Genomic DNA, 15,425 nt, shown 5'->3' with positions numbered 1-15,425 from the left:
GTGTGAGGAATGACGTAATGGTAAAAAAAAATAAAATAAGAGGGTCTGTCTTTGAAACTACGAATATTAAGCTTCAGAAAACTAATTGTGTAATAGGGCTGCCACTCATATTTTCATTAATTATACCTGATATGCATAATTTTGAATGTATTGGTTGTCCATAAAATGTCGCAAAAGAAGTAACCATTCATTTAAAATAACCAAAATACACGTCATACCTTAAAGTGGTACAGTATATTTTCATTGTGTGTTGATTAAATCATTTTGTTCCTTGTCATTATGTTGGAAATCAGTTATTTTGAGTCAGGCCAGCAATATTTTAAAATTCAAAATATTTTTAATTGCACTTATAGTTGTTAAGATTTTCATGAATTCAAACCCTGTTTTTTTTATACGATTCGTGGTTTACATTTTATTTTAGTAAACAGTGCAACGCTCTGCATCGTATGTTTATTGTTAGTGGCGAGGGTCATTATTCGCTGCATGATTCAAATTGCCAGCATGCCATCCAGTTTTTAATTTTATCTCACTGCATCAGCCTCACAGTTCATTCTCCATCACATAAGTTCGTGCTGACGGGGTGTTGCCAAATTAACCAGGACTGAAATCTTAAGGAGTATAACTACAAGTAAAACATGTTTTAAACAATAAACTTAACTCAAGTAAGCAAATGTAAAGACAAAATTCAAGTGTAAAGCAGTTTAGCTAAATTATTGATGAAAGTGTATACCCACTTTTATATCCGTGATAGTGTCCTAGATGCAGCAAAATTTCCATGACTGAATCATAATTCATGAGATAATTATTGTATTTAAAACCATAATCTCTTTATTACACCCTATTTCTGTTTTAGATGTACAGTCTCACAATGTAAAATACTAAATGTCCAACAGGTGTTGAGGGAATGTTCATTATTTTCCACCTCTGCTTAGAAATGCTGGCTGTTACTTTTAACCCTTTATCACTGCATATCTCATCACATTGGATTTTTTCTGGGTTTTTCCAAGTCACTTCTTATTACACAATATAACATTCAAAACCACCAACCATATGATAAATGGCCAAAGTGATCTACCACCTGACAGCTATGCTGCATACCTGCATAACACATCTATGCCACAAATTGAGCCAATTCAGTCAAGCACTCTTGCATTTTGTAGAAAATGTCTACTAGGATTGAAGACACCAAAACTGTTTAACAATGTTGTATTTTCTTCTCTGTGGTGGGATTTTCTCATTCCCTGCATTTGCAGAGAAAAAAGTCTGACAACTGTTGGTTGAAGTTCAGAGATCAAGCAGCATGTATTGCCTCCATGCAGACACAATTTGTGGCCTTGCGGTATTGTTCAGGAAAGGGATAATCTAGTGCCGTAGTAGAGGTTAAATTACAGTGGCTTAAACATGACTGGGTAGGTCATTCATTGGTGCACCTGGAGGACAGAATAGCTGAGGCCGGGATGATAGCACAGCATTACCAGGCTCAGAGGGATGTTCACACTTCCACTTTCACCTGGAGAGTCAATTTCTGTTTTTTATTGAGATATTGCCTAGTCTAACCTAACCACAATACTTTCTGAAAAAGAGTGTCTTTATCCTAACTAACTTTGGATCTTATCCAAAATATATCGTTTTTACATTTGTAAAACAAAACTTCATACAGCCAAAAAATGTTTTATTTCACTTGGTATTTTTAATAGTATCAGGAAGAAAACATAAATTGCCCTGACCCTGCAAAAAAACATTTTCTCTATATATATTGTACTTGCTGCATTAAGTACACAATACAGTAAAATGACAGATAAAATCCCATCCAAATTTATAATTCTGTATTTTAGGCATCACAATGAACTGTATCCTTTAATGCTGCGCTGGTAGTGAATAATTGGCAGATTCTATGTATTTGCCAAGTATATTGGTCTCTTACATAGAGTAATGTATTTACCTTTAACTTGTACCAATTCAATAATTTGTCTGAGTAATGGAATTTAACTAAGCTAACATTTGTAAGGATATACAACACAACTGTGTAGTATTTGTAATTATTCAAAATTAATATTTTGTTTTAATGAATGAGTTTTCCGGTCTTTGACTTGTTGGTGTTAAGTGTTGCATGTATGTGTCGGACATTAGTCTCTTCTTTTCTGGTATTTGTTGAATAAACAGTTGATAAAGCTAATGTTACTCAATGGAAAACCTTAACGTTAATGTTATGCTGGCGTTGGCTCAATTGAAACCAATCAATTCCGAAAATAATCTTTATTTGCAGCCCTAATATCACTAATTTGTGTTTGTATACAGGGTGTTTTTTCACCTTCCTGTGTATTCAACCAGTTAGTTTTGTTCAAACTTGTAATTTCATTCACTTTACTGAGTTAATATTAGGTAAAATCACAAGATTCACAGTCGTTTTATTGAATACTACAGGAACCGTCAACAGAAAAACTACATCCTGTTTTCAACGGAAGCACAAGGACCCGGAAGTTGTCCTGATTCCGCGGGTCTTTTGGGACAACACAGCTCCGCACATCACTGTGCAGAAATGGCGGGTGAGTGGCTAAATGCTATCATGCTATTCTACTGCGTTCTTCGTTGTAATGCATATTCACTGAAATGCGGACGACGGCCCCGCTCTAAGGCCAGTTGCGTAGTATACCGCCCCGTGTTATCTGTTGAAAACATAGCTAATTGAGCTAAGCTAACGTCGCATTGCAAAGCAGCAGTAGGGGCCTGTCTGCTGGTAGCATGCTAACAGGCTGCCATAGCACACTGTGTGTTTGTGTGTTTATGTAACGCGTGGGTTGTCACGTTGTGCGTCGAGTGTATTGATGGATGCTGGCATCCTTAAGTTCGCTTTAATGCCTTTTCCCCTCATAACACACCATAACCTACCCATACCTCCTTCATCTTAAGGGATAACTGGTAACGTTAGGGCAATCTTTGTAAAGCAGCTACACCTGCAGCACTGTTATGATGCAGCAAGAAACAGATTGATGAATTAAACTCTCAAAATGAAATGGAGAAGTAGGACATAGTCCTAATGTTTAAAAACTGACAGAACTTGTGTTTTATGTGTTCTCAGGAGTAAATACCATGGAGAAGAAACTGGCTGAATACAAGTGTGACACCAATGAAGCTATATGCTTGAAACTGGGTACGTTTATGATATGGTTTGTAAATTAATATGATCATGTGTGCAGTGACGATGCATAGCTTCAATTTTCTCACATAAGCTGGTTGAACCCCGTCTTCTCCTCTCAGTTCGCTTTCCGGAGGATGTTGAGGATGATGGCACCACATTCCACCCTGAGTACAGCCACCAAATCTATGGGGACGAGTGAGTATTTGTTTCCCTACTTGTTATAAGACTGTTGTGTAGGCTGACCTAATGCAATGAAAAGCTGGTTCGAGACAGTTAATGTAGAAGGACGCTGTGTTGTAGTTATAAGTGAATATGCAACAGAGGCTTTAGGCACTGAGCTATCCTGAAAGGTTCTTTCAGGCAAAGAATCGGGGAATGAAATGGCAATCGTTGCTCTCTACTTACAACAGAACATTTGTGCTTTGTGTGTGTCGAACATGGTACAATAAAATAGTTCGATTCTTTTCTAATTTAAAAAAGCTTAACAGTGAGGGCTTTTACAGAAAGATGTGCCATTCATGTTTGTAATCCTCAGAGCAAGCACGACTACACTACAGATTTTCCGGTCATCTCCTGGTTTATTCAGATGTTGTATTTTCTCAATCCTTTGATATTGAGTACTTTCCATTACCAAGTCTGTTTCATAGTAAGTTTTTTTTAAAGAATGCAGGGAGGTTTAGTCTCAGGTATGCAAAGATAAAAACATGAACAAAGGTCTGTCTTTCATGTTGTTTTAGTCTCACAAAAAGCCTTAAAGTGTCACAGTATGAGCCTGATATGATGCACAAAGCTTCATTGCTACTTACTACATTATTGTCAGTGACACCTGTGTCTGTGTCGTTATGCTCTAAATTGCATTTCCAAATTAGTCAAAACTAGGATTGGTTATTTTTGCACTTGCTGCAATCAGCTCAAAGGGAACTCGGTAATTGGGGCATTAATCATTTCAGCGAGCGTAATTGCTAGTAAAGCTCAATCACACAGTTGCACAACGTGAATTCTATTTTGCCATAAACTGCCAGTGATGTAGTGGTGAGAGAAACAATGGCACTATGTGAAATACGTGGCCAGACCTACAGTAAGCATTTGTCACTCGCTAATGAATGTCATTAAAAAGGCATAATCAGATTGTTGTTGTCCCTGTGGTATGAATTCATCCTAGACTGCACACAATGCAGGTCACTGTGTTAAAAACACAGTATCCTTGTTAACATTTTGAATGATTCCAATCACTTTGTCTGCAGTGAGGTCGCTTTTGGATACAAAGGTCTTCAGATACAGCTCTTCTACACTGCTGGGAACTTGAGCACCCTCTTCAAAGTGAAATATTCCTCAAAAGTCACTGAGATGTTTGATTGTGTGGAGGTAGGACATGCATTTCATTGTTCCTGTTTTTTTAATTTAGAAGCTCCGGCACCCTTAAATGTGAGTGCTGTGGCAGGATCACTGCTTATTATACTCGTGTCAGCCATTCTGTTCTGTTATTGTTATGATTATTGGTAACCATGTAAGGGATGATGTACCGCGCGTCAGCTTCCTGCATCACTATGTCGCCGTTCATTTTGCAATAATAAGCCACTCCCTGTACATTATCCTGTTTATCAGATGGCTAATTTGAGACAAAGTATTGATTAAGACAAATATTGTAGTTAAAAAAAAAAGTAATCGTCCAGCAGTTAAATGTGAACTTCCAGTCATGAGGTGTCTAACACCAGGGATCCAATGGGATGATCATGTTGCTCTGTGTCTGCTGGATGCTAAAAAGGCTCCATTACACACAACTGTAAACACATCTGTGATTAGGTTAAGTAACAATCAGGGGGAAGTTGCAGGAAAAATATTAGAGATAAATAATTAAAGAATGTGAAAAAAATATGGCAAAGCTGCAGTCTGACCCAAACATGCTGTCTGCTTGAGGAAGTCACTGGTGAGGGAGGCCACCCAAAGGTCTGTGCACTCTGAAGGAGTGCCGTCCATGGATGAGAGACCAGTATACTAAATCATATCTTTAACATAAACCCAACACATCGACCCCACCATGAAGCCTGCTGCTGTCGTAGAGGTGGTGACTCCACTTTACGATCAGTATGGAGGCTGCAGTTTGTGGTGCTGTTGAATTGTATTGCATTATAGTTAATGATTTGTAATATTTACATGTATTGCCATCAAAGACTTTTCTGATGACCACTATGATTCAGCATTGTGAGATGAATAATCCAAGCGGAGGCTGTTTAAAAGTATTGCAGCATGTTTGTAAACTGAAGGGGAAAAGGGCATTTGCCGTATTTTGAGTGTAGTTGTGAAAATGTTAGTGTTGTTACCCGGTGTCGCACATCATTTGTGATTTTGGAAAACGAACAGCAGGCGACCATAAAAGTGAAAACGAAACACGATTTCGTTTTTGTCAATGTTTTTGAAAAACTCAACATCAAGCACATCAAAGTACAGCAACGGACGTCCTTAATAATCTGAAGTTTAGTGAATCGACCTGTAGGTAATGCCGCGCAGCGTTACTGAGTGGCTCCCTCCATAATTGTATGGCGGAAGGATTGCGCAATCACTTATTCTTCACGGCGAGCCGATAGACCTCTGGTGCTCTTTTGTGATGTGCCGGTGTGCTGTTTCTTCATGTACTGAAGTAACTGAAAGCCTCTCTGGGTGGTGGCATTATTCCTGTAAGAGATCTCCCGGTTTGTTAGACGAAATCTCAGCCCACCGCGGCCCCCCTGTGCCAAAACACTAATCCTACTCCTCCCTGACGGAAGAGACGGCTTTTTAAATGGTTTTGTACGTGAGGTCTAACATGAGGAATTGATTTTTTTTCTTTGTGTGTGATTGAATCAGCAGGAGGAGTAATGTGACATGGTTGGATATCTTGTACATATATTTCCAGGAGCAAATTGTTTGCTCAAGTCATCAACAATCAAAATCGTTGAGGCTGAATATCTGCAAACTAATCCTCAGTATGTTTTTTATTCTTTAATGTCAGACAACCCTTTTTATGCAATGAGGAATGACTCAAACTTTAGTTGCACTGCTTAGTATGAAAACTTTGTGCCTTTTTTTTTTTTTTTTAATTGCCAGACATAATAATTTACATATCATCAATAGCCAGTGTTTGGACAAAAAAAAAAAAATCAGTAAAGCGAAATGCTTTAACGTACTGCGAGCTCCTTCCCTGAGACTTCACAAAAGGCCGCTTTGAATATTCCCCTGAAGCTGTCAATGCAGTAAAACATGCAAAACGAACCCAAGAATTGTCCGGGGGCCCCTATTGAGGTCAGAGGATTCAGCTCCGGGACATCTGTCCTGTCTGGAAGCAGCAGGGGCTCCCTCACTGGACAATGTAGCCTTCAACTGGTGGGAGCGGCAGCAACTTGTAAACTCCCCGGGTTTCCTTGTTTCTTGGGGACGCACTCAAATTCCAACGTGACCCCGTGTGACCGCGACGGTTCCTTCCGATAGACATTCACCGTTACTTTCATCTCTGGTAAAGCGATTGGCTGTTTTTAAACCTGAAGAGAGCCATTCGACTTTTTTTGGGGGGGGGAACATAGTTTGGAGCTGATATTCAAACTCGATGGCTGGCTCGCTGTCAATGTGCGCCACTGCTTTAGTGTTGGGTGTTGACCCCCTGAGTGTTCACCTTGTTAAGGGTTTGAGTGCAGCTGGTGTAGAGGTAGAGTGAGGGGAGCACCAGAGTTCAGGCTGCTTCTGAAGAGTGTTTGTCTCTGAGTGCGTGTGGACGGTCGGGGTGCGGTGCAGCTGGTGAGGGGAGAGAGAGAGAGAGACGAGGGGAGGCAGAGATTGGAGTTTATGCAGCTGCCGCGTTGATACAAGACTCTCATCACCACATCACCTTCTCCCCTTTAAATCCGCCAAAAACGCAGCGCTGGACCTCTCGCGCAAAAACCGCTGATTTACAGCGCCAGACCTTTTGTGCACACGGGCTGGAAACTACAGAGTACTCGTAATGTCATTATTTCCTTTACGGTCATAATCAACGTGGATGTGTAAATATCCATTAAGACAAAACAAATTAAATAAGCCCCCGTTTTACAGGTTACTCTAAACATTTAAAAAATGACTGCAGATTGAGGTTGTGGTGTGGTCTTTGGAGTAGATTAAAGAGATGGAATAACACCAATGCAACAAATTAGATAGTTTGTACTCCCTTTGTGGTTATTGTTATCAATCAAAGACATTAACACAATGTTCTAAAGGTACTTTGCTAAGTTATATTCATGCCAAACTAAGGCATCTATTCTTGGAAGGCTGTGCAATTTAGTGTCTAGTATGCAGGAGAGTGCTCGGGACAAAGGGACTTGTTTGTCCATGGCCTTTTTAAGTATTGTCCTTGTTCCTTAGAAATGTGGCTGAACAATCACAATGGTTAAGAGGCATTCAGCTGCAGGTGCATTACTTCCAGTTAGATATTAGCTGATGTCTGAAAGGGGGGTGGGGGGGAATTAGCAGTATGTTGTATTAGCCTTTTGTAGTGCATTTTGCTCAGACCTTCTTCATTTCCCCGTTTTCAATGCTGAGCAGCGAGGGCCTCTGTGCTGCCATAATGCCCATCACACATGTAAATGGTGTGAAAGGGCTGCTCAGCAAAGTGTTCTCATGTCAATCCTTGTGGAAATGGATACAATGCAAACATTACAGCTGAACTAACCACAGGTTGCACTGAGTAAAAAAAGTCCAAGGGTAGGGCCCCTTTGTCTCCGGGGCTCTTTGAAAAAAAACACGCAGGGGCCAATTCATTTGATTGGGTTCACTTGGCAGGATTAGAGGAGAGGCCTCTATTATGGATGCCCCCAAAGGTTTGTTAAGTTGAGATCAATTCATAAGATTTCATTTCCCAGTGAGAAGCAGAAATGTGTTTATTGTGGCAACTTCATCACATATTCATGGTTTAACGTAAGTACTAAATGTACCTCTTTAAGTGGTCTTTTCACCGGGGTGGGGGGGTGATCTCTGCTCAGCTGACAGTTTTAATTGCCCAATGGTTTTCTTTTCACTGGCACAAAACCTGTATTCTCCCAGTTTTATTATATATGATTAACTGCCCTTTCCCCCCTCTTGCCTAGTTTGAGAACAACAGCTTATATGAACATACGATCTGTGTGCAAAACAAGAATTTGAGTTTGTCAGAAAATGCCTCACTGGTCCCATTCATGGAAATAAGTCTTTCAAATGTATACATGGATGATTGTCCTTTTTATTTAAATGATTTTACATCCTGATTTGTTGGTTGAATGATTAAATGTATGCACATCCTGTTATCTAGCCAGATGATGTCGAGGGAAAGATCCGGGGAATCGTTCCCGCTGGGTTCACCTGCAACTCCGACGATTTCATCTCACTGCTGGAGAAAGAGGCCAACTTCAAGCCCTTCGGCACGCTGCTCCACACGTACACCATCCACAGCGAGGAGGCCGGAGACCTCACGTACCAGATCCACAAGGTACAAACGCCCCTTACTGCCTCACCACAGATTTCAGGATCAGTTTGTAACTTTTTATTTTATACGTAATTGCTGTTGCTTCTAAGGTTTTAACGTCGGGGACGGGATTTTAACTCTAAACCGTATCAGACTTTTGTTTCTGCCGTATTCGCCCCCAGGCTGATGTCACCGGCCCCGGATTCCAAGAGTACCACGAGCGCCTGCAGACCTTCCTCATGTGGTTCATAGAGACGGCCAGTTTCATCGACGCAGACGACGATCGTTGGGACTTCTTTCTTGTGTGAGTGCCCTCCTTAATTGACATCATCCCCCCCCCCCCCCCCCCCCCCCCCCCTCATTGAAAAACAAAGATCCCCTTTGTGGCGCTTGTGACCAATTACCAGGCCAGTTTGATTATATTTCCCCTGTAGGAGAATTGTTGATCAGGCAAGAGCTCCCTTTGTGCCCAAAGGCCCTTTTCAAAATGTTCAGGGGCAAGAGCTGAATTGAATACTGTTGTCTTTTGAAACACTGAACAATGTCTTAACAGTAAAAAGAGCCTCTGCCAGTGTTTTCTTTACCCTGGCAACTATTAATACTGACAATGGGCAAAATGGACTGAAGTGATTTTGAGGAGCTCAGTCCCTCCTCCAACTCCTTCTCTTCCTCTAAGTTGCAGTACTCCAATTAAGTGCATAATGTATTCAGGTTGTAGCAGGTGTACCAATCGGGGCCTGGCTGCTCTAACATGCTGATGTCGAGGAGGGGGGGGGGGGGGGGGGGGTAAAATGGACACTGCATGGGAGTGTGCCTGTAATTGACCTGTTTGCCTTTTGTGTTTTATCTGCAGATTTGAAAAGTACAATAAAGATGGGGAGACTCTCTACGCAACTGTTGGCTACATGACAGTTTATAATTACTACGTGTACCCAGACAAAACCCGACCACGTGTAAGGTAATTGCCGGGGCAGCACGTGCCTTCCCATTCTTTTGTGCGGAAAAGGAGTGGAAAATTATACATTTCTTTATCCTCTTCCCAAAAGAGCCCAAATTACTGGCTTATATAGCCAACCATTCAAGCCGATTTTGTTTCATTACCAATCCAGGGTGATTTGTATCTGAAAACAACTTTATAGATCAGCCTGTGATGGATCAGGATAACAATCTATTAATTCCTGCTTTTGAATCAAAGAATTTCAGTTTCTGCTCAGAATCGCCACATAAACCAGTTTTGTGACTTATTTTAAACAAACCAGTTTTGCTCATTGGCCCTGTGTGTGTGTGTGTGTGTGTGTGTGTGTCCCTTTTAACTAAACAGCCAAATGTTGATCCTGCCTCCGTTCCAAGGAGAAGGTCACGGAGCTCAGCTTCTGGAGGCGGTGCACAGGTTTTACTGCAGCCTGCCCAAAGTGCAAGACATCACCGGTGAGCCTCGTGGGTTTTTTTTAGCATCGATAAACATTTCCTCTGAAATAGTCGCGTCTCCCACAAACCGTTGGAATGATTTGTCGCTGCAGTGTGGTGGATCCAGGGGTTGAGTTAATTTGGGGTGCTGGCGTGTTCACTAAAATGTGCCGAGGCTCTCTTGAAACTAGTTGGATCGAAATAGTTCCTTTGCATGGAGACGGAGGATGAATACTAAAGAGGCATCCTTTGCGATAGAAAGCCTGTTTAAGGCAGAACTTAACATTTAGCAAGTGAATAGGCCGAGCGCTCCTGCTGACAGTTTTTCTGGACTCGAGTCATTTCTTCATTCTTAAATATAATTGGCTTCTTGAAAAAGTTTTGAAAACATTTGTCCGTTTTTGCCTCCTTTTTTTAAATTTTTTTTTAAATGCCCAACAAATTGTTTCCCCCACTCCTCCAACACAAACATGTATATACACTGACGACTATATTAACAAGTTATATGTGTCTAGTTTATTGTGACTGGTTGGGAAACCTCTGTTGACTCATTTGAATTGTGTGACGGTGTTTGTGATCAGCTGAGGACCCGTCCGAGAGCTACGTGAAGCTGAGAGACTACGTGCTGGTCAAGTTCTGTCAAGGCCTGCCGTCCTTCGCTGTGGACAAGCTGCACCTCGGCTTCTCGGCCGACATGGCCAAAGAGGCGCAAGACAAGTTGAAAATTAACAAGGTGACGTGTGAGGCTTTTCTGTGTTCGGGGAATAGGTTTGTCTATAAAAGCCCATTGCAGTTTTGTAGATCCCCCAACGTCTTTATAATTAGAGTTTGTGGATAAGGGTCCCAAACCCCCAAAATAGTAATTTATAAAACAAAGAAATGCAGCAGACCGTCACATTTAAGATGTTGGAACTAGATTAACCGGATTATCAAAATAGTTGTCAGTTCTATAATTAATTGATGCACAATTAATCCAAATTGCGCTGTACATGCACCTGCTCCAACATGAAGTCTTTAGCTTTAAGCTTCACCGTAACGCCAGCTGGACACGAGGTCTGTAGCTGATGGAGGCCTTCACTCATTGTTTCACTCGCATGTATTAATGACATATCACATCTCTGAACTAAAATGCAGCCTTTTGAGACGAGAGAAGCGTGCTCGTAACCACAGTATTGCTAGAACTACAACATTATTTAAATCAAATTATAACTTTGAAAGAGCGTTTCCCTTTCGTGTACTTTAACACTAAGATGAATTCACACCTTTTCTTGTCATTTGGTGAAATACGAATTTATTAAAGTTCTTTCATTCAAAATGCCTTTTTATGTAATTCAGTTTTAATAGAAAGTCAGATTCCAACTGGTATGATCCCCTTTTCTCCACCGTTTCAATCGCTATGTAACACTCCAGACATGCAGAACGCTCAGCATTGATATGTTTACCGTCCCAGTTTGCTGCTTTGCCTTAAATACTACTTGAGTGTATTCTGTTGTTGTCACTGGTTATCAAAGTGAGGACTCGTCATGTAAAACGACTGCTGGGTGGCTTTTCTTGAGAAAACTTTGCTCTTGCTGGAACAGATAACTAGAGGTCTGATTTATTATGAGCCCTGGGAAGCTTATGACTTCCTGTAGCCATTGTGCTGGAAAGCGTGTTAGTGAGGCACACTTGTGTTTTGCACATTTCAAAATAAAATAAATTAACAACGCGTTTTCCCCTTTCTACAGAAACATGCGAGGCGAGTGTATGAAATCCTGCGCCTGAGAGCAACGGACATGAGTGATGAAGACAAAGCCCGAGCGTATCGTTTGGAGGTGAAGAAGAGGCTATTTGGACCATACAGGGTGAGGCTTTACGTTACATGCCAGTGCAGAGTCAGCATTTTTTTCCCCGATACAGTGATTTTCTGATTTATTATATTAAACAATTCAGATTGTCAACTCTGTTGCTATCGAGCAGGAATCCGGTGTGCCGTCTTCTAGCTTTTGTTAGCATGACATTACAGCCGTTCAATGTGGGAAGCAAAGGGTCCCGTGTGTGGCACACAGAGCTTACAGCTCTACATTGTCACAGTTTATTGTGTTACCTTTTTAGAACAGCGGAAAAATTGATCTTCAATCCCGTTAAAATTGATAGATTGCTGCTGCTGCATTGTTCCAGCCACAATAGGCCGCACCGGGCGTCTGTGCTTTTGCTGCTGCTGCAGCGTTTCTCTATTCAGGCACATGTCATTACTTAGGATTTGCATTTCTTTGGGGGAAATATTTTTTTCCGTGAAAGTGTGTTTGAAGCACTTTGTCAAAAAATGCCGTCTCTATTCAGAGTTCTGTAGCTTTACTTTCGCAGCACTTTTCAAACTGCATTGGAAAACGGTGCAATTTCATAAAAGTAGCTTTTGTTATTCTTCTCATGTTCTCCTCGGCAGGTTTTATTTGAGTTTCAGATAATTAGTGTAACCGGCTTCAGCCTAGTGAGGAGAATATCATACGCTTCTCTCATTGTGTTTCTCCAGACCTGCCAGTGAGTAGATCAGTGTGCACCAACATATAACACCCAACATCCTGTTTGCTTGTGACATTTTATGTTTGAGCTGCTCACTGAGACTTTGCATACCAGCCATTAGAGGATTTTCTGTCAGCAGGGTAACCACAAAAAAAAAAAGAGGCAGCTCTTGACGTGGAAATGTGGTGAAGCGGGAAGTAGGAATTCCTTGGGAGAACGGCACGGAAAGATCTGGTGGCCAGATGCAGAGCCTCTTTCCTTCCCTGAGGAGATTTAGCATGTAGTTAGTCGAATGCCGCGGCTCTGTGAATGTGAGGATTATATAGTTCTGCCTGATTCCCCAGTGACCACATCTGCTTGCAGGATTTTGTTTTTAAGCAGCAGATTGCACTCAACTAAGTGAATATGTACTTTGTTTGTCAATATCCAAAACATTTCAGCCTTTCTGATTTCACTGCAGACGTTTAGCACTTAATAACTGAATAAGGCCTTCTGTACAAATCGATCTATTAATAGATTATACATAAGTATTCTCATCTTGCATAACATACTTTGTCTTGTTTAATTAGCTCTCAACCACTTGGATAGCAACATGACAGTGTGGGGAAAAACATTTTGTTATTAAAGGATAACACTGGTGATAATCGATTCTTTGCTTATTGTCAACAAATCCCATGAAAACACCAAAACCTGCAGTAAATTGATCCGAGATCTTGCTGTTAAAGGCATCCAAACCTATTGTGTAGTGTGTGTGTGTATACACCAGACAAAAGGATCTCTCACAACAACATGAGGCTGGTGGTCATACCTGGAATGACGTACGGACATGTTTTTCAGTGCAGAATCCATATTGTCCCTTTTGTAACTAGCGAAATAGGATTCAATGCTGACGTTTGGGATCAGATACAAAATCCGCTGTTAATGATGATTGTTCTCATCATAACCTCTATTAACGTTGTACAATATACATCAATCTCAGTTCTGACATCGTATTTGTTTCTCCAAGTAGCTTATAAATCCTTTATGGCGGTCCTCATGAGGAAGTTGTTCCTAGCTGCTGATTAATAACTGAATTACTAAGCACCTTTATTTGCCTTTGGAGTAAGCGACGGAACTGATTTAACGCCTCGCCTGTATGTGTTTGTGCTGTTCATGTTGTGCAGAAGAATCAGAGGGAGCTGACGAAGATGAGGAAGTGCCTGCGGCCGGAGGAGCTGGTGTCCCACATGGATCAGATGGACACTCAGACGCAGCACGAGGAGCTGGAGAAGAGTTATCAGGTTGTCGTGGAAGACTACAGGAGAATCATTGAGAGGATTGCGACGCAGGCCTGATCAGACTCTGAAACGCTGCTGGCCTGGAGCTCACCCCTCTCGAACGTACAGGTGGTCTGCCCTGTCTGTACAAAGCCCACATCGCCACAGACGTTGGCTGCAACCGAGAAGAAACTCTCCTGATGTAACAAAATCGCTGTTTTAATTAAAGAGTGTTGCAGATTTATTGTGGCTGAGTCGGTGGATAGATCGCAGTGGAGAAGACCTGTCTCTCTCTCCCAGCTGATGTTGATGCAGTAGAGGAGACTGGTGCAGCTGGAGGGTTTTGACTTACTGTTTATCCCATGATCACATTGTGTGGGATTAACTGATGTGTAATATTTCACAGGTTATTGGAGGTCCACTACCCTGCAGAGAAATCCTGCTTCTTCATTCTAGACAATTTTTTAAGATCTTTTGTCAAAACAATTCCAAATGTGTGTTTTGAAGCACTTCATACTGAAAATAAAAAATAATGTTTTGTATGTTGCTGAAATGGTGTGAGTCTTATTGCAGATAAGAAAATAAAAAATAGCAACTATCTTTTTCATTTCGATTTTTATTTGAAAATTGACACTTGACGACTTTTCTTGCATTTAATGGAAACAAAAGGAAGACAAACGGAGAAAAGACAGCTATGGAAACATAAAACGCAGTCAAGTATTCAAAGTGTTAGTGTTGCATGCTTTAGAGCACTCCACCACACCTATATCATTTTTCAGGTTCACAATGGACCGTTAAAAACAAGATTTACGGTTATGCCGCCACGCTAGCGTCTTTCTGAGGCTGTGCATACAAAGGCACAGCAAAATGCTCAGATAAGCCTGCTAGTCGCTCACAATACACATGCTAGTAGTTTGATGTTTAGCAGGTATAATGGTGTATGTAGAGCATTCAAATATGAAGATGATGGGAATGTCATTGGTTTTTTTAGGTGTCATGAACTCAAGTATTGGGCAATATTGGAAAGTTTGACCTGATGATGGCTCTAGACGGGTCATGTGATCCAATTTTCACAAATCCTCGGAACCAAGAACTTCGAACAAAATACATTCGTCCATTAGTTCAGATATTTAAATAACCTCGTGACAACCTAAAATAGTGACAACCTAATGAGAGGAAATGTAAGTGGATCACAAATGTGAGGAGAGAACTAATTTCTCCCAAATTTCACATCAATCTGTCCGGACAATTCACTCCGACCCGGCGGCGGCGCCAGGGAAAACTCTGAGGAAGACCAAAGTTGTGAAAACTCTGACTTTAAGAAAAATCGGGGATCAAGAAAAGTCAATAGGATTGATCCTCTTGGGACCATGAAGGTTTGTACGAGATTCCAGGACAATCCATCAAACTGATATTTCAGTTTAGACCAATGTGATGGTAGCTAACATTGCTAACAATCAAATGAATGCAGCAGAACCAGAGATAGGTTTTTTTCTATTGTTTTATTCCATGCATTCAGCTCACTTCTTTCTGACTGACACTGGTTTTTACATGTATTCTTAAACTTGTAGTCTTCGTCCAGCTCCTTCTGGAGCAACCAGCAACTTTTGACGTAGACAGTAGGCTAGTAACGTTAATTATGTACAACGAGCCTGTTCTGCTGCAGTGAAACCTGTTA

The 15,425-nt window shown here is 41.1% G+C and overlaps 1 protein-coding gene across 1 annotated transcript; it reads left to right on the top strand.

The window, feature by feature from the left end:
- The first annotated feature begins 2,486 nt into the window (after positions 1–2,486).
- hat1 (histone acetyltransferase 1) lies at positions 2,487–14,294 on the top strand. Its single transcript, XM_079277539.1, has 11 exons — positions 2,487–2,546; positions 3,080–3,151; positions 3,259–3,334; positions 4,384–4,504; positions 8,430–8,606; positions 8,765–8,886; positions 9,436–9,540; positions 9,904–10,010; positions 10,571–10,722; positions 11,717–11,833; positions 13,655–14,294. Exons 1-11 carry the CDS (start codon positions 2,540–2,542, stop codon positions 13,823–13,825), a joined length of 1,227 nt encoding a protein of 408 aa, XP_079133665.1. The 5' UTR covers positions 2,487–2,539; the 3' UTR covers positions 13,826–14,294.
- Positions 14,295–15,425: the final 1,131 nt, after the last annotated feature.

The sequence above is a fragment of the Melanostigma gelatinosum genome (genome assembly GCF_949748355.1).
Source record: "Melanostigma gelatinosum genome assembly, chromosome: 10".
NCBI classification, from domain to species: Eukaryota; Metazoa; Chordata; class Actinopteri; order Perciformes; family Zoarcidae; genus Melanostigma; species Melanostigma gelatinosum.
Note: the sequence above shows the minus strand (reverse complement) of the source record. Positions and strands in the feature narration are given on the sequence as shown.

Bases quoted from the DNA above. Each gene is read 5' to 3' on its own strand.
- hat1 (XM_079277539.1), top strand. The intron at 4,505-8,429 runs GTAGGACATGCA...CCTGTTATCTAG, and splicing joins AGATGTTTGATTGTGTGGAG to CCAGATGATGTCGAGGGAAA. The intron at 8,607-8,764 runs GTACAAACGCCC...ATTCGCCCCCAG, and splicing joins TCACGTACCAGATCCACAAG to GCTGATGTCACCGGCCCCGG.